This window comes from Rutilus rutilus (assembly GCF_951802725.1).
Source record: "Rutilus rutilus genome assembly, chromosome: 25".
In the NCBI taxonomy this organism is placed as follows: Eukaryota; Metazoa; Chordata; class Actinopteri; order Cypriniformes; family Leuciscidae; genus Rutilus; species Rutilus rutilus.
In genome coordinates, this window is record NC_140229.1 from 26391201 (window position 1) to 26411167 (window position 19967).

The window sequence follows — 19967 nt, forward strand, 5'->3', positions numbered from 1 at the left end:
GCATTGCCAAAAAAAATTCTAATCAAAGAATTCATTTTATTTCAATGAATTCAGTAATTGAAAAAGCATTAACTTAATTTACAGATAAAGCAATCACATTAGTAACCTTCCACACCCAACAACGCGTGTCAGAGAAAAGAACAGAATCAGATATAATTTTTTTATAGAAAATTGTACTTTGCATATTATAGGCCTACTGTAAAAAACACATAATTAGTTGATTTTAGTTGATCATAACTAGAGATGAAATGGCATGAACATTTAATTTAATTATTATAGTGCCAAAAATGATCACTGTTACCACAGAATCCTGTTCAAAGAGTACTAATACTATTTTTTAAGTTTTATGTCGAAAAACAGCAAATAACAAATAAAATTAGCATCAATACACACTAACATAAACATTAAAATAATACGATTAAAAATGATAGCCAGATTTTAAAAGTGTCTTGCAACATGTTATATACTAACATGTACAAGTTCAAATAAAGCTGACAAAAAAGGGTTTTATAAAAAGATAAACCTCACATATTTCAGACTTAACATATTTCTATCTTTTTTGACTCATTCTTTTTATAAAAAAAGATTTACTGACATTTACAATACAGTTTAGCTTATCTTGTCTGTCGTTGCTATAAAACCATGCCCTGCGCTCTCCACAATAACAAAAAAGTTTTAGTGGCTAATGGATTTCCACCGCCGAAAAGCACTTGCTGTAGCTCTGTTAGAAGATTTATTTACAGAGAAGAGAAAAACACCCGTAGTGTTTGGGTGCGCCCGCATCCTTCATGTCTTTTTTCATGTCCCTGCACCTGGAAAAAAACGAGCGCGTCGCTTCAATTATAAGCTCGCTCACCGCGCGCCTACCTGCCTCTTGGCGAGCGACTTCGATACTTTTTTGCTACTTTGTAATAACTTTCTGCGGCCAGCGTTTCTGGAAATGAACGAGGGTAAAATCTTTTTTAAGACCTGACTAAATGAAATTTAAGACCGCGGATGAAAATCTGCCTGTTTTTAAGACAATTTAAGGCCTTAAATTTAAAGTTCAGAATTTAAGACTTTTTAAGACCCCGCGGGAACCCTGCTTTGACAAAATCACAACGAACATTCAGATCTGTGCTTTAAACCAGAGCAAGTTGTCATATGAAACAGCTTCACAAACAGTCTTTTCAACCACACAGTATCATTATTTCTGTGTAACAAATATTCAAATGATCACAGAATAATAATGATAATGATTGTATCAATAATGATTGTATCAATTACATCAATGTGTTAAAAATGCATTTGTCATTGAATCATTCATTCAAACTGATTTTTTTTTTTTATAATTCAGATTAATTAAACATTTTAAATAGACTACAGCAATTAACATTTTGTCAAAACCTCTAGTAATTATATGTTATTTTGTTTAGTTGTCCATTCAGAATCGTGGGAAATCGTGATTCTGTTTGAAGCAGAAGCAAAAAAAAAAAACGTGATTCTCAATGTAGCCAAAACCGTGCAGCTCTAGAAGTTCTCATAAAACCCCGTAACTCAGTGTGAAACAGTGACTTCCCCTTGCTTGCTACCACCAACACTGCTGTAACAGCAATAACTGCAAGCAAACCCGCTACAGACACAAGATGCACGAAACGGGTCTAATAAGTACAAAGCAAATTTACAATGTTTACTGGCAATATTATCTCTCACAACTTCTACACACAATATTTGCATTTTAAGGACTGAATTAATGTTGTTTAAATAAAAGGGACAAACTGAACAAAGTAATATGTACAGCTTAAGTCAACATATTTAGCATTTTTATTCACCTTTTATTTTATTCATTCAGCTGTACCACCGACAATCAGTGGATTCAAATGTAAATAAATAAGCACAGATTCCATGAAGGCCAGCTTATGAGCCAGTCGAGCTTTAGAAAATATAGCGCAGGTACCGGTTAGTGTGGTGGTGTTGACGTAGCGAGGAACCCTCTGCCAGTGTGGCTGAAGCTTTTCCCCTTGCAGATTCACCCACTCCACCAGGAATTCAGAGAGATGAGCGTTGCCAGGATGAGTCCACTCCACCCGCAGCTCTTCATCACGCACCGACCAGCTCACACTCCCCACGTCAGGAAGCTCTGATGAACCACAAACACATCACACGTTACACCTTTCATATGCCCCATTCTCTTATCTAACCTTCTACAATACAGCACTATTGGATGGACAGACAGACAGATAGACAGAACAATAGATAGACAGATACATATCAAATCATATATATATATATATATATATACACTCTTACATTTAACCATTCTATTGTCCTATAATCGGTTAAAATTTTGTGTCCCTTTTCCAAATTAATTTCAGTTCTTTTGGAATTTCATATTTTATCGTATATCTTATGAGCTAGAATTGTAATTCACGTATATCACATACACATGGCCATTATGATATCAATATGGCTGACTTTTCACATCCATCACAACAAATTAATTTATTACCATTTATATTACACTATCTTTACAAATTAAATGTTTTCTGTTTTCAGTTAGAACGGTGTCGTTTTAGCGGCCCCTAAGTTAATGACTAATGATCTTTGCAATGGAAGTGAATCAATCAAAAACTAACTTTAGCTGGACAATAACTTTATTCTAGAGCTGCTGTAAACCCAAAAAAGTCACTGTTACTTTAAAGGGGTGGTATATTGACACTTTTTACAAGATGTAAAATAAGTCTTTGTTGTCCCCAGAGTGTGTATGTGAAATTTTATCTCAAAATACGGCACAGATAATTTTTTACAGCATGTTTAAATTGTCCCTTTTTGACGGTGAGCAAAAACGCGTCGTTTCGTGTGTGTTCCTTTAAAGGCAAATGAGCTGCTGCTCCTGGCACAGGGGGCGGGGCTTAAAGAGCTTTTGTGTGTGTGTGTGTGTGTGTGTGTGTGTGTGTGTGTGTGTGTGTGTGTGTGTGTGTGTGCGTGTTAGCAGCTCCAATTACCTCACACAGACAAACACTAAAATGTCAGAAACTGTTCTGCCTTTTATGTTTAAACTGAAAACAACGATGAAGAAACTCAAGAAGCGACAACATGTAGAATGCAACAGGACGTTTCCGAACAGTTAGTTGACGAATTTAAGTTGCTGATGTGGAGTTAACTATCTTCAAGTCTTTGATTGGCATATTTTGTCATGATAATCTATAAATTGCTCGTGTGGGAACTGTTGTAAGATGTCTACAGAGTGATATGCTATTGCATTTGTGTTATGCACTGTATTGCATGTGAAACGACGGATGCGACAGCTTGAGCAGACTCACAAATGTGCTCGACTACAACTCTTCCTCTTCTCAACACTGCTTGCATGTTCCCGGCGGCGGGGTTTATGTACATTTTAGGGTTAGTGATGTCACTAACCCGGGAGGAATGTCCTGTAGTCTCTACCAGCCATTTGTTGTAGTCCTTAAAAACAATTTCTTTAAAAGCAAATATCTCCCTTTGCTTTGAACTTTGAGCGTTGTAACTTTGCAGATGTTGTTTATGCTCAAACAGCAACATTACACACTAACTAAAGTTAGAAAATTGAAATCATGATCAACCACCCCTTTAATTTCTTATTATCACTGTAAAGCTGCTTTGAAACAATCTATATTGTTAAAAGCGCTATATAAATGAAAGTGACTTGACTATCTGGTGAAGTCCTACAGGCGTTCTGAAGGCGACAACAGAAGGGTTAAAATGTTACAAGTATAATGAAATTAAAAAAGTAATAAATTGTTTAAAATAACTAATGCAAAATACTGAAGTCTTTAATATACCTTGATCCGATCTTGGAATGAATAAAGTTGCATTAGGAGACGCTCCAACTAAATTGGTTGCAGTTATTTCAATGGTTGCCTCTTGTCCTGGTGGCAACTGCATCGAATGCGTCTGATTATGTGGTATTTCATAGCTTTTTTCAAGCTTCCCGTTGATATATAGGTCATATTTATTTATTACTCCATTAGCTTTCACAGGAGGCTGTTATAGGAGACAATATTAAAATGATTAAACTTGTCAACAGAAATTCAATATTACACTAACAGAGATTTCCACCCTGTACAAACACTATAAGATATTTTATCGTTTGCCAGGTAAAAAAAAAAAAAAGGAATTTACCTTCCATAGTAATTTGACATTTCTATTATCACGAGCGGCCTCGATGATTCTCCACAGATCTGGTGGACTTGCTGGCTCTGAGGAAATAAGATGGTTTAAAAATGTACTGATAAATATTAATGCAGATGCAGGTTCAATAATATTTTTGAATGTTGGGAAGTAATTAAGCACTGATTCTGCTAACTTAAATATGCATTTTAGTAGCTTGACAGCAATTCAGCTGCTTTTTTACATCACTTTTTTAATGTCATGCTGCTTGTGCATGCTTTACTATTTGCACACACTTTACTGTCAAGCAAGTCCAGAGAATAATCAAACTCACTCTCTTATTTATTGCATTGGAAAGTCAGATTCATTCTATTGAAGTGGTTAGTCTCACATTGCACCTGTAAATTATCTTCTCCAATTCATTAGTGAGTAAAATGGTGTGTTTGGATTCATTCTCCGCGTATTCCTGTATTTAAAACCGCTGAGAGCGACGTTTAGATGAACGTAAATATGTGCTGCGCGCTTTCCTCTCAATAACAAAATAAATACAACAAAAATGACAACGGTGAGAAAACAGCAGTTCAGAAAGCATCTGAGCTTAGCGATCCATGACCTCTGCAATTCACCGGCATCATATCGACAGATGAGTTCATTAAAATTACACTGTTCTGATAGTTTTAGATCTGGCTCTTTATGAGACTATAGTTTGAATTAATCCCTTTTCTTTGCATGACACATTGACATTACAATACAAAATGGCTCTTTTGACATTACCCTCAACATTGTATAAGCATTTGTTTAATGTGTCATTGAACGCAAGATAGATAAACATCACATTTTCTGGACCCTCCCCGGAAAAAAACTTGAAAATTCGTAACTTTAACTACTTTACAAATCTACAGCTTCAAAGTAGCTTCCCCGCAACATTGTTCTGAAGTCATCCTCAGTGTTTAGGATTATTTATTTTATTTAGCAATTCTAGGATCCTTCCATCAGCTGTCCAAATAAAAACAACCCTTTCAGAAAAATTAAATAACTTTGGGAATAATACAGGTCATACGGGCTTCTGCAGTGCGAACTGTAGCATTGGCGGTCCAGTCACTCCAGTAGCTTGTCACTCCTTGCTGATCTTCAATGCATCGCATCTGTACCACGTATTCAGTGTAAGGCTTCAGCGACTGCAGTCTAAACGACTCCGTGTGCGCTCGGGTGTAATTCTCAGGCACCTGAAAGAGGGATGTTTGAAATAAGAAACCCCCACTGAACCATAATGAAATGCTTTGGTAGGTAAATAAAATGTTTGATCGAACAATCACTATTCACATTAAAAAAATCATAATTTGTCTTGACCAGTTTAAAATCTGAACTGCTTTTGGCTTTCTCGTACCTCGGTCCAAACATCGGAGTCTACTTGGCAGTATCTGATGACATAAGAGAGTTTCATAGTTGACTTTTCAATGGGATGTTTCCAAGTAACCATGAGAGATGTGGAGAAGTTAGCTTCAGCAAGAGGTTGGACACCCAATGGTGGATTGGGTTTCGCTACAAAACAAATGCAAAAACAAATAAAAACCAAAAAATTATTAAAAAGTGAAGAAGATAGCTGAAGTTACGCATCCATATAGAGTGTATAATAACTCTTTCCTAATGCAAAAGCCCATATCTTACCAAACTTCGAAGCATAGCATTGAAGTTCGTCTGACCGTACTGACCCCAACCCGTTCTTCACTTCAACCCACACAATCATACTCATGAAAAACGGAAAAGTGCTCAGGTTGACGGTGCAACTTCTTGCAAGACGCTGTTTACAGCTGCTGGAATACTCTTGATCACCTCTATAAAAAGAAAAAGAAGAGGAAGTAAGTGATATTCTTGAATTAGTCTTGAAGTCTTGAACTCTTGAAGTCTTTCATCTTGAATTATAGGTGTAACAACTGATGCAGTGTTATTAGGTACAACAGCTACACTTACAGATACAGTTTAACATGAAGGGTGTAAGTGGTGTCGAGCAGCGGATCCCGCGATCCTGGATCCCAGGAACATTGTAAGTCAGGGGAAATAGTATTGCCCTTCTGCACAGCAATGCACGTCAGATTCTCTGGTTTCAACGGAGGGTCTGGAGGTCATGAACAGAAAAACACTGAATGTAAACAGAATACCTGTACATAAATGAATAAAATACATAATGAAGTAAAAGTCAATAATACATTAGCTTTTAAATAATGGAAAAAAACAACATTTCTGGCATTTCCCACAACAGAAGGGCTGCTTTTCTCCTACATTTTTATACACAAATTAATAAAAGATTCTTAAGGGGGCGGTTCACTGAAAATTGTCAATATTAACCAAATGTTCTAAAGCCACACACTAGATTTCTGTGTGAAATAATGATTCCGTTATTTGCTGAAAACATTCTTGAAATCTCACTTAATTCAAATAGGGTTGGCCGGGTCGGGCCAGGTGTGACCTCAATGATCATGGACTTTGAAGAAAAAAATACTTTATTTGAAACTGAACTGAGCGCTCCTGAGATCTCAAATCTAAGGCAGGGAAAGCTTATAATGACAGAAATGTCTGGATACTTGGCAATATTTTTCCTCTGTGTTCCATGGAAGAAACAAAGTCAGATTTTCATTTTTGGTGGAACTATCCTAAAGGGACAAGGTGAAGGAAAAACATATGAGACAAGAGGACAAATTATGCCATTTCTTTTGAGGTTCTCTCGCAAACGTTTTTCGTTTCCCTGAGAAACACTGCGTTCGCTCGCAAAACTTTTGTGTTCCTCCAAAAAACTCAAACGTTTCTAAGGGGAAAGCAAAACATTTACGAGAGAATGCAAAAGCATTGACATAATTTTTCCTCCCATCTCATCTTTTTTTCCTTCACCATGTCCCTTTAGGGGACTATCCCTACAATACGTACAACACTAAAACACAACTGGAGTGTGGAAGAATTCCAGCCTTTTAATTAGAAAGTAACACATGATGTGATTGCAGCAAGAAGACACTCACATCCTGGAAGGAGTGAGACTCCATAGGAACACGGTGGTGCTATGTATGACAAGGACTTCCTGGAGGCTTTGCACTTCAACCAGCCGTTCATGTCTCTGTTGGCGTTAACGGTAACACTGACGGCCGTTTCATTTATTTTATGATAATGCTGCTTTTCAATGCTGCGGTTATCTTTCAAAAACCATTCAATGTCATCTGAGATGTATTCAGATCCCTCCTGCAGGTAGCATGTCGCTGTGAAGTCTTTTCCCACCTCAACAGGAATACTACTGTTGGAGTCTGGAAGAATTTTTACACAGGATGGATTGGTTCCTGTGTGGACAAAACACTAAATTGAGTATCACTCAAGAACAATTAAGAAACTGTTAATTGGGAGTAAATGACTTGTGACATGGCTTACCTATTGTACAGTGCAAAAACATCAAGAGTAAGAAGAAATGATGCGAAGCGTCCATTGTCACATCAAAACTGGACATATCTGAAAAAATAAAAAATATAGATAGAGATATAGTGAATACAGATAGTGGTAATTCCCACTCAGAACATTTCATATCCCTGTAATGTACGTCTTTAGATTAAACTACATGATTTCACTGCTGTGGGTCGAGAGGATCGCTCCCATATGCCGCAATCAAAAACGTCTACAATTGAAAACTGCCAAGTTTTTAAATAACGCTCCACTGTCAGGAAAAAAGTGTTTTACCTGTCACTGGACCACCAATTTTTCAATGAAGTAAAGTTTTTATCCAAGAAATTAGTAATAAAGAACACTGAAATAAATCAAGAGCAGTGAGTTTTTTTGTTTGGTTTCTTGAATCATTTTCAGGTTAATATTAAGGACATCACTAGTAGAGCCCGACCGATATATCGGCAGGCCGATATTATCGGCCGATATTAGGCATTTTCCTAACTATCCGATAAATTAATATAAAAAAAAAAAATGCAGCGTGCGCCGTGCATGATTTATGTAAGGATGACGCTGCCAATAAAGCACCTAAAAGCTGTCACAAAGAACTGGCAAAAGTGGCAAAAAATAACAGCCGCTTCTGGTGTAGACACAGTGTTAAAGCTTTTTGAGCTTCGAAGCTTCGGTAGTAATGGACATCGGATAGACGGAGCTGAACATATTTTTCTCTCTAATAAAGGTAGGATTCTCTATGTGTCTGTATGTCCGTTTGCATTTTTATTATTTAATCCAATCGACTTCTCAAGGGAGTGCATTGTGGCATTTGGTGCAATATAGATGGACACGCGAGATGCAACACATTCAGAATTAATACACTTTTAGTAAACTACAGAACAGCGCGAGCTGGAAGCGGCGCACCTCCCGCGGGCAGAGAATGCGTCCGAGAAGGACACTGCAGTGATATAAAACGCACACACACAGGTCTGTTAAATTAAGCAATACTTTTAAGGTAATCTAATATTTTTCTGACTAACAAATTACTGACAGTAAAGGGTAGATTTAAATAAAGAAAAACGAAATTTAAATAAAGAAAAAACGAAATTTAAATAAAGAAAAACGAAATTTAAATAAAGAAAAACGAAATTTAAATAAAGAAATTACAAAAGTTAAATAAAGAAATTAAACAAAATTTAAATAAAGAAAAAGGAAATTTAAATAAAGAAAAAACGAAATTTAAATAAAGAAAAACGAAATTTAAATAAAGAAAAACTAAATTTAAATAAAGAAATTACAAAATTTAAATAAAGAAATTTAATGAAATTTAAATAAAGAAAAAGGAAATTTAAATAAAGAAAAAACGAAATTTAAATAAAGAAAAACGAAATTTAAATAAAGAAAAACGAAATTGTTAAATTAAAAAACGAGATTAATTTAAATTGATAATAACGGGTAAAAAAAGGCTAATACATTTTGTTTCTATTATTCTATTTTCCACAATGTCAAAGCAACGCAGCTTAACCCAAAACACAAGCTCAGACATGCACTTTGTCCATACAAACTCCGCTGTTCTGCGCTCTAGCCAGAGAACACCGTTGCTGGAACACTCAGACGTCGGTTATATTTCTAGCATGCACTGCACGCGTTTTCCGCGTGGCTCGAGCCGGGCCTGAGAGACGCGTGTCTCACGCAGGCAGTGTGCAAACTCCAACCTGTTAACATGGGAGCCGAAATAAAAACGGCCATGCCACGCAGTCAGTGTGTCGCCGGCCTTATTCAAGCGCGAATGAGAACCGTTTCGCGGGGGATCCCAGATGTGAAAAAAAAAAAACGAATATTCAAATGTCAAACTTTCAAATCCACTACCAACCCACCGAACGAATATTCGAATATTCCGGTCCAGCCCTACTCCAATAATTTATATAATTATAACACTTTATATAGGGCCATTTTGCATTAAGAGTAGGCTAGCCTAGTTTCACGTTTAGTACATTTTGCTTACTAATTTAAAATAGTATAAAACTACTGTACATATGTAATTATAAACGTTTTCATTATGATATGATTCATTTTACTTTACTAAAAAGATCTGAGTTCTTCCTCCACTGGTAGATATTAGAGAAATTAAGATTAAAAATAGAAGATAAGGTTTTGTCAGTGACACTTTTGATATATTTATTGATACAAGTTATGTTTTAAATAAGGTGACTAAATTAAAAGGACAAAGTCGTTAGTGAAGATTATGCAACAGAATTTAGAATATAATAAAATATAAAATGCAATGCAAACTAGTTTGGTTACAGCTCAAATTCTCATTCTATCATTCACCCTGCCTCCATTACATATCTTTGTCACACAAGTGTTTGATCACATTTGAGTGATCATTGCAAAACGTTTATATATTTATTCTGTTTATACTGTGTATTCTATATACAGTACCCATCAAAAGTTTGTACACACCAATTGGAAAGTGTGTCCAAACTTACTGTACTATAATACACATAAATAATATTGCTACTGTATTATAATATACACATAAATAATATCGGCCGATATATCGGTATCTGGCTTTTTTTTATCGGTATCGGCATCGGCCCCCAAAAATCCATATCGGTCGGGCTCTAATCACTAGCCGTGTTTCCATTACCCTTCAAATTGCGCAAATTGAAATTGCGAATTGAAAATACGTCCAATGGAAACACGTCAATTTCTCAAAAACTCCCATTTATTGTAAAAAAGTTTTTACGCTCTCATGAGGTGGTTTTTCAGGCAATTCGAAAAAGAGAAACTGCAATGGAAACAGTTTTTGCGCATTTACAGTCACCTGACGTAGATGACGCGGTTGGTTTGGACAGAATACGAGACAGAGTTCTTTATTAAACTCATATAAGGCAAAAGAATTACAGGAATAATGGATTCTAAACCTCAAATAAATGCCACAATCAAGACCTTGAAGCAGATATGAGGGAGAAACACCCAGAAACACCTCATATGTGGCGCTCACAAGTATAATAAGGGTCGTTCCTTACCATTAATGCTTGGAAAACACACTCTCCATCCATTAATAATAATGGCCAGTGCAGTGGCTGGGATATACATAATCCTACCAACGTCCGTTGCCATGGTTTTTGGAATGACTTTACTTATCGCGAGAGGAAAAAAATGAAGTTTTAGTCGCATAACATCGGTTAATGGAAACGCCGTCATTTCGCAATAGCTTTTTGTCGACATAAAAAAAAAAAACGTAAAAAACAATCGCAAAAGTTTTGCGCAAATCTGTAATGGAAACGCGCCTACTCTCAGTTAAATCACTGCTAATTCAATTTGGAAAATGTTAAACTCACTTCAGACTGTGTTCGTCCCGACTCGCATATGCACTATTCTATACCGTTTTGTTCACACTGAAAATTACAAAAAGAAAAAGACCACTTTAAATACATATTAGATGCATAATAATTAACTGGGGGAAAACTGTTATAATCTTTTATAAAACGGTTAGATCCAATCCTTGATTCTGATTGGTCAATAGCTGTGCTTTATTCACGATAAAACACGGCTATGACCGCTTCACCCAACGGTTCTATTTATCACTGGGCCCTTAGCAACACCCTTAGCAACCACACGTATCAACATAAACAGAGAAAAAAACGTAAGAATTAAAAAGGCTAAAATGTTTAAAGTAAATTTCGATTTACTAGATGGCATGACGATGGATGAGTGGTTTGAGGAACAATTTGGAGAGACTTCTACAAATATGAACCGTCATGCTGAAGTGCTGAAATGTAACATTGATACATTCGAGAAGACTCGTAATGAAAAAAATACTGTGCAGCAAACCCAATGGGCAGTGAAATGCTTCGGTGACTGGTGCAGTGAAAAGGGTGATAAAAAAAAAAAAAAAAATCACCAAGACGGAACTCAACGCACTTCTCCGTGACTTCTACGGAACTGTCAGAAGCTCCAAAGGCGGAAAATATGGGATCAGTAGTAGCTATGTAGCGTTACGTGCGGGTCTGAACAGATTCCTGAATGATCCACCTTTGAGTTTGTCCTGGTGTCTGATGAGAGACAGCGAATTCACCTCATCCAATAATGTTTTTGTTGGAGTCGTAAAGACAATGAGAAGAGAGGGTCGTGATAAAACGGAGCGTCACAAAGATTTCAGCACCATAAAACTGTCCGATGCGCTTAATCCCAACACACCTGAAGGACACGTAAACAAAGTCTGGTTTGACGTGCAGAAAAGAGGGGAACCGAGGACTCATTCCAGACTCATTCCGCATTTTAACAAACGAAAATGGTCTAAAGTATGTCACAATGAGCTTCAATGAAGACAGAAATAAGGAGAGCAGGCGTGGCTTCATGTTCCAACAAACTGGGAACCCGCTTTGTCCCGTTGCCTCTCTAGAGAAGTACTTTTCTCTTCTGCCATCTAACCCCCCCTGCTTTTTACCTTCACCCCAAAAAGCAAAACCTCTCTAAATGTGTTTGGTACGTAGATCACGCAGCGGCACATAAATCATATTAGCTATTTATCATTTGTGTTAAATCTTGTTGTGTTAAAGTTTTTTCTAGTTTTTGACTGTTGCAGGTACACAAGAGAGCCTATGGGTGTGAACTACCTCACAACAATGTTGCAGAGAATTTGTAAAGCAGCAGCACCTCCAAGGTTTACACAAATCACTGCCTTCGCAGCACCGTGGTGCAGAGATTGTCCGACGCTGGTCTCGAATCGAGGGAAATTATGTCTGTGAGTGGACATAAGTGTGAAAGTTCACTACAGAGCTACTTAAAACAAAGAAAGCACTGGAGCAACATTCTTGCTGCAACAGAAAACACTGCTGCCAGTGCTGAGCCCCAACTGAAGAGAACCACGTTAAATATCCCCACAGTGGAGCCGATTGAAATTAGACAAATATGTAATGCGTGCACAATAAACGGAGATGTTCAAATAAATGTAAATAAACAACAATAAAAAAAGTATCTCTTGTTAGGCAGCATTTTAGCAACTAAATTAATAACATTAATAAAACAGATTAAAGACCTAACTGTTATCTATCAAAATATGTGCCCTTGTGTTTTTATTTAGGCTATATAAATATTTAGTTTAGTGCAGAGAGAAACTAACGGAATAAACAAAAAAATTAACGTTTTCTCATGCTGACAGATGAGCTATGCCTATTTGTGTGAGGAAATTTCACAAATATTGTGTTGTAAAAAATAAAAAGAATGACACAAAGTTTGAGAACGCTTTCATGCATATTACACATTGGAACGTTGTTGTTTCTAGCGGAAGGAATGCTTTTATTGATTTAACTTCATGAAAGTTGCACTAATACATTTTATTTTACTTTAATATTGTGTGGTAACCGTTTTATAAAAGCAATAAGGTACTCGAGGCAAGTGCTGTATCGTGAATAAGTAACGGCTGAAGCTGCCTCGAGTACCTTATTGCTTACATAAATTTCACACACTACACTGATGAGTATACAGTGCATAAGTACATAGAGTATAAGTGTGTAGTGCGTCAGTCAACATTTTTGACAATCAGCTATTTTCACTTGAAGCAACTTGAGTCTCTTAAATTGTAATCACCCTTTTTATGACAATTGTTTACTTTGGCTTACAACTAAACCCACCATTATCTAAATCTTTGAATTACTTTCTTCCAGCTTATACCCGAACATCAGACTTCTCAGACTTGTTCAGGTCATCCCCTTTACTGCAAGCATCTAATCTCATCTACATTTAAAAGTTTGCCAATTTTCAACCAGCTTTGTATTGTTACAATGTTGGTAGTGTATGTAAAAGCTCCAGGGCTTTTATGAAGCTCCAGATCAAACTTGCACATTTTTGTATTCATTTTTGGATCAACAGAGGAGCGGCACCGAAATAAAAAGTCAATGGTGTTGAAGTTTTTGCCAAACAAACTCTAAAGCTCTTTTCTATTAATGTAGTATCGTTTCAAAAAATGTTTTCACCTTTATACTGAATAGCCATCATGTTTTGCAGGGATCCAAGTCCCCCTGTTTTATCCTTTAAAACTCATCTTTGATCACCAAAGTGAGATATTTAAACATTTTTCGTCATGCCTTAAAATATCTTGAATGTAACTCGACACCCTTGCCTCATTTAGTATGCGCGGTTCTATGAATATGCAAATGAGCCCCGCCTCCACTCACTCACTCAGCTGAGAGATCCACTCTTTGACGATCACACGTTGATCTGATTGGTTACAAGGTAGTTTGTGACGTCAGAAACACCAGCGATTTCAAACCGTGTTTTTGAGATTAATTTGTTTGATTTAAAGAAATCAACATGATATGAAAATTTTAAAACAAGGTTAAAAAAAAAAATCTAAATAAACTAAGACGTGCAGCACACGCATGAAAGCTAACTGTCAGTCTCTCCCTGAGCAACGGCTAACTCGAGCTCCTTATGTCCCTCCTGATAGACATCCTGTTCATTTTCATACCATTATTCAAATAATAGAGTTATAATAATAAGGGAAGTTATAGTTCCTTTAATACTTCCTTAAATTCCAACACAAGCATTTTCAGTTTTTCCACAATAAAGAAAAGATAAATTCCTATGAAAATCTATTTTACAAAATGGTAAAATTACCTGCAATTTTGGATATTTGTATCATTTGATATTTTTTTCTTTATGTCTACCAAAAATATCAAAATGTATTTTAATTTAGAAATTAAAAGCAATATTATCATAGAAGATGTGTATTCAAAACATTGCATGAACAGCATTGTTAACGTATTTTTGGATAAATGAATAGATCTGGACAAAACATTTATGCATTTTGCACACACACTCACACACACATTTTCAATTTTGTGTTTTATGAGGACTCTCCTTAGAAATAATGATTTTACAAACTTTACATTCTATACCCTAACCCTAAACCAATAGAAAACATTCTGCGATTTTACATTTACACAAAAAAACATAATTTAGTATGATTTATTAGCTCATGGCGACCAAAATGTTGTTCTTCAACACAGTCTTACATATGACAAACATATTTAATAACAAGTACAACTCATTTATGGAGGACCAAACCTGCAGAAATAAAAAATAAGTAAATATATAGAGAAAATAATAAATGTAATAATAGGACAATCAATGAAGGAATAAATAACTTGACTAAACAAATATACATTTTTAATAAAATGAACAAATTTTTTCCTATTTGAATATATGGAATATATTACCATATATTATTTTCTGTAGGCTATTTATTTTTAAATGTATTTTTATGTTTTATATATTTATTATTTCATTTATTCATTTATGTGTATATATTTATTTATTCCTACATTCCTGTTTATTTAGTTATTTATTTACATTTCCGTGTGCAACATGTAAATGAGGGAGGCGGTCCTTGTGTAGCTCCAGTGCATCATTGGTTGAGAGCTCACATACCGTATTTTATTTATTTATTTTCATTCAACGTTTTATTTTATTTTGAACTTATTTCACCCACAAACCAGAGAATACACCAACACAGCCACTACAAAAACTGAACATCCAAAGATGTTAAACTAAATAAATCACTAATTAAAATAACAATACCGGTATATAAAACAAAAGAACCAAAATGACAGCAAGACAATTTCGAGATCCCGAAAGCTTGGATTCAATTGTATTTAAAAAATGTATTATATTTGTTTTATCGAGTAATTTATTCCATTGTTTATTTTCCGTTGATTTCTTTATGTATATATTTATTTATATTTTTACTTTCTGCAGGTTTGGTCCTCAAACCTCCATACAATTGTCGTCTTACAGTATTTGAACCAATTATTTAATGCAAAATAATCTACATCAAACCCCTTTTCTGTTTTTTTCTTATTTTTCTTCAATTTCGGTCGTCCTGTCTCTGTGTGTTCTAGACAGGCGGAAACACACACTATCATTTTTGAAACGATTGTTTCAAAATTGTTGTCACCGAATGTAGTTTTGAGAGTTTTTCAGAAGAAAATATAGTTGTTTAAACTTCATACATGCAGTTTATTAATAAAGATAGCGCCTATTTGAACTTTTGACTGATTTTGATCCTCAGTTTGTGATTTGTTCACAGGAAAGTGACATCAGAAGCGATCATGTGAAACGTGCAATTGCTGAGAGTAAACACTTAGCCTAGCTGATGATGAAGAGACCATTGTGAACAATATGAAGGGTTGCACTTTATTTTACAGTATGTGCACTTACAGTGTACTTACCTAAGATAATACTGGGTAATATAAGGTAACTACATGGGTTAGGATTAGGTTCAGGGTTAGAACCTATAGTTATTACACAAATATTGCAATTACTATAGTAAGTACATAGTATGTACAGGTGAAACTCAACAATTAGAATATCGTGCACTAATATATTATATAGACTCGTTACATGCAAAGTGAGATGTTTCAAGCCTGTATTTGTTATAATTTTGATGATTATGGCTTACAGCTTATGAAACCCCCAAATTCAAAATCTCAGAAAATTAGAATTTTACATGAAATCAATAAAAAAAAAAAAGGATTTTACATACAGAAATGTAGGCCCCCTGAAAAGTATAATCATGCATATGTACTCAGTTCTTGGTTTGGGGCCCCTTTGCATGAATTACTGCCTCATTGCGGAGTGGCATGGGTGCTATCGGCCTGTGGCTCTACTGAGGTGTTATGAAGACCAGGATGCTTCAATAGCGGCCTTCAGCTCTTCTGCATTGTTCTGTCTCATGTCTCTCATCTTTCTCTTGGCAATGCCCCATAGATTCTCTATGGGGTTAAGGTCAGGTGAGTTTGCTGGCCAATCAAGCACAGTAATCCCATGGTCATTGAACCAGGTTTGGGTTCTTTTGACAGTGTGGGCAGGTCCCAAGTCCTGCTGAAAATGAAGTCAGCATCTCCATAAAGCTTGTCTGCTGAAGGAAGCATGAAGTGCTCTGAAAATGTCCTTGTAGACGGCTGCGTTGACTCTGGACTTAATAAAGCACGGTGGACCAAAGTCCTCTTTTCTGATGAGAGCAAATTTTCATTCTCATTTGGAAACCAAGGTCCCAGAGTCTGGAGGAAGAATGGAGAGGCACACAATCCAAGATGCTTGAAGTCCAGTGTGAAGTTTCCACAGTCTGTGTTGGTTTGGGGAGCCATGTCATCGGCTGGTGTTGGTCCACCGTGCTTTATTAAGTCCAGAGTCAACGCAGCCGTCCTTCATGCTTCCTTCAGCAGGACTTGGGACCTGCCCACACTGCCAAAAGAACCCAAACCTGGTTCAATGACCATGGGATTACTGTGCTTGATTGGCCAGCAAACTCACCTGACCTTAACCCCATAGAGAATCTATGGGGCATTGCCAAGAGAAAGATGAGAGACATGAGACAGAACAATGCAGAAGAGCTGAAGGCCGCTAGTGAAGCATCTTGGTCTTCATAACACCTCAGTAGAGCCACAGGCCGATAGCACCCATGCCACTCCGCACTGAGGCAGTAATTCATGCAAAGGGGCCCAAACCAAGTACTGAGTACATATGCATGATTATACTTTTCAGAGGGCCGACATTTCTGTATGTAAAATCCTTTTTTTTAATTGATTTCATGTAATATTCTAATTTTCTGAGATTTTGAATTTGGGGGTTTCATAAGCTGTAAGCCATAATCATCAAAATTATAACAAATACAGGCTTGAAATATCTCGCTTTGCATGTAACGAGTCTATATAATATATTAGTTTCACCTTTTAAGTTGAATTAACTTTTGCACGATGTTCAAATTTTTCGGGTTTCACCTGTACATGGGGAACAGGACTGTAAAATAAAGTGCTACTATATGAAGAATTTAAAGGGTTAGTTCACCCAAAAATGAAGGAGAATACTTTTTGTGTGCAAAAAAAACTAAAATACCGACTTTATTCAACTATTGATTTTCTTCTGTGTGGGCCTCTGAGTGAGTTCACGAGACACGACGCATGCGTGAGAACTGAGGAGATGACGCTCACGATCATTTGATGGGAAAGTGTGAAAGGTAAGCCATTCATTTTGCAGCATTGGTAAGGCACTTTTACGTTTTCTTGTTGGCACTTTTACGTTTTCCCATCTGCGTCATGTCCTCAGTTCTCATGCATGCGTTGTGTCTCTCGTGAACTCACTCAGAGGCCCACACAGAAGAAAATCAATAGTTGAATAAAGTCGGTATTTTAGTTTTTTCTGCACACAAAAAGTATTCTCGTCGCTTGATAAACTTAAGGTTGAGCCACTGTAGTCACTTGGACTATTTTAACGATGTCTTTACTAACTTTTCTGGGCCGGCAGAATGAAATTACCTCGCAGCGAGTGAGACAGCTCTCAGATTTCATCAAAAATATCTTAATTTGTGTTCTGAAGATGAGCGAAAGTCTTACGGGGTTGGACCAACATGAGGGTGAGTAATTACTGACAGAATTTACATTTTGGGGGGAACTAAACCTTTTAACACATTTACACAGCAAGAGAAAACGCTGCTGCTTGAAGCTTGAGAGGACTAGAGAGCAAAATATATAAATCGCTAATATGTGCACTTTGTAAAGAACTAAAAAATGTTTTATTTTTTTTAAACTGTGTCTGGTTGTTATATACAATATACAATATATATAATTTTTTCTTTATATAAATATACAAATATTGCAAACCAATTATCGTCATTATTTTTAACCAATAAATTATTATATAGCCTAATGTTGAGATTACATAAGTAATAAAGTTATCTGTTATAGTATTTTCTATTGCAGGTCATACTGTTTTGCTACTTGATTTAATTTTAAGTTTATAAAATAAATAATCCATAAATAATAATCCAATACATAATCCAACAATTTTTAAACCACAGATCACAATTTTGGCCTCCTTAAACCTACACACGATTATAATAATATAGCCTAGTATGTAAGGTTTTTATTCCAATTATATTACATTACACTTATTTCAGAGGCAAGGAAACCAGCAATATGTCTGTAACGTTACATGTAAGTTACAAGCTACAGAAAATAATTAATATAGTAAGTATATTTTATTTAATGAGCTAGAATTAACAAACACAAAAGGTTTATCTGAAATATCACAGTAACACGATCCCTATCAACTAACGTTACACGGACGTTGAAAATAAAACGTAACACACTAAACGACATTATAAGATCATAAATGAGAGAAGAAGAATAATAAAACCAAATTGGAGACATTGTAATGGTTTCCTACCTTTAGAGGTGTTCACATCATATGGTTTGCTGTGAATTTAATACTTGGAAGTCATCGCGGAGGATTAAGTCAACATGTCCGTTCTGCCCGTCCTGTGTCAGTTATTTCCGGTTTCATCTGAACAGAGGATTACTTCATCCGGAAAGACCTGCAGGCACGCTCACGTTCACTGGAGACGTTACTGTGTTCTATAGATCGAAGCATTCTGAGCATGCGCAGAACCAAGACTTCCTCGGTACCGAAACTCTTCTCGCGATTGGTCAGCAGCGCGGTCGGTCATTTAAATAAGCCTCGTGATTCATAATCTATTAGATTTCCAGTTAGTCCTCGCCCACTACCCGAAACCCCTGTAAAATGATCTTGCTTCCTGAGCGTATTTACATAAATAAAAAAACAAACAAAAAACATGAAAATGCTTGACAGACACATTAATGCTATTTTGGGGGCCTATTCTCGTTATAAAAAACGTTTTCGAATGATTAACTTCAGTTTGCCAACTTTATTGGTGATCTAGCTGTCACAGTATTGTGCAATCCAGGGACATTTAATGGTATGAAGGTTCTTTTGTTGACAAAAGCCTTTTGTTTAGGACGTGTTATGACAAGCTTAAACGAAAACATCACTTTTCCAAATTGCCCTCAGCACCAGTATATGCCTGCAGTGCATTGGCACATGAGTAATGACAGTTGTTTAAGAGAACCATGGATTTCACAGTGAAATTTGAAGATCCCAAATAAAACTATGATCTGTCCTGTGACAGATGGGTTTTGGCTCAGCTATGCTCTAAATCAGGGAAAACAAGTAATTAATTATAGAAGTGTGTGTGTGCGTGTGTGTGTGTTTGCTTAAAATAGCTCGCTGGCGCCACCAAGCTAAAGTCATGTGTTTGATTCTCAGAAAATGCATAAACTGATCAAATGTGAACCTGAATATTGTCACAAACTGCCTGTTTTTGTTTAATTTTCATGAACTTTCTATTTGTTTTTATCAGTCACCTGTTTTCCTCTGTTCCAGTTTCCCGCTCCTCATTTGTAACTATAGTTTCTGAATAAACGAGTCACCACCTGGTCAACACTTGTTCATCACATAGATATACATAATAAAGGCTAGATGTCTCGTCCGCGCTGCTGGCCAATGGAGGTCGACGTCCGCACCTGGCGGCCATCTTGCCACAGTCAGCTCGCTCACTCGTA

General features: G+C 36.2%; 1 protein-coding gene across 2 annotated transcripts in view; it reads right to left on the reverse strand.

The window, feature by feature from the left end:
• il6st (interleukin 6 cytokine family signal transduce) overlaps positions 1 to 18893 on the reverse strand; it is a 31789-nt gene extending 12896 nt beyond the window's left edge. For both annotated transcript variants that reach the window (XM_084400584.1, XM_084400583.1), the window contains exons 1-10: positions 18775 to 18893; positions 7540 to 7617; positions 7140 to 7451; positions 6100 to 6244; positions 5797 to 5963; positions 5516 to 5670; positions 5189 to 5354; positions 4141 to 4217; positions 3801 to 4002; positions 1937 to 2119 (exon numbers count right to left, since the gene is read on the reverse strand). In XM_084400584.1, coding sequence (XP_084256710.1) covers positions 1937 to 2119; positions 3801 to 4002; positions 4141 to 4217; positions 5189 to 5354; positions 5516 to 5670; positions 5797 to 5963; positions 6100 to 6244; positions 7140 to 7451; positions 7540 to 7615 — 1483 coding nt within the window. In that variant the 5' untranslated portion in view covers positions 7616 to 7617; positions 18775 to 18893. The remainder of the gene's footprint in view (positions 1 to 1936; positions 2120 to 3800; positions 4003 to 4140; positions 4218 to 5188; positions 5355 to 5515; positions 5671 to 5796; positions 5964 to 6099; positions 6245 to 7139; positions 7452 to 7539; positions 7618 to 18774) is intronic.
• Positions 18894 to 19967: the final 1074 nt, after the last annotated feature.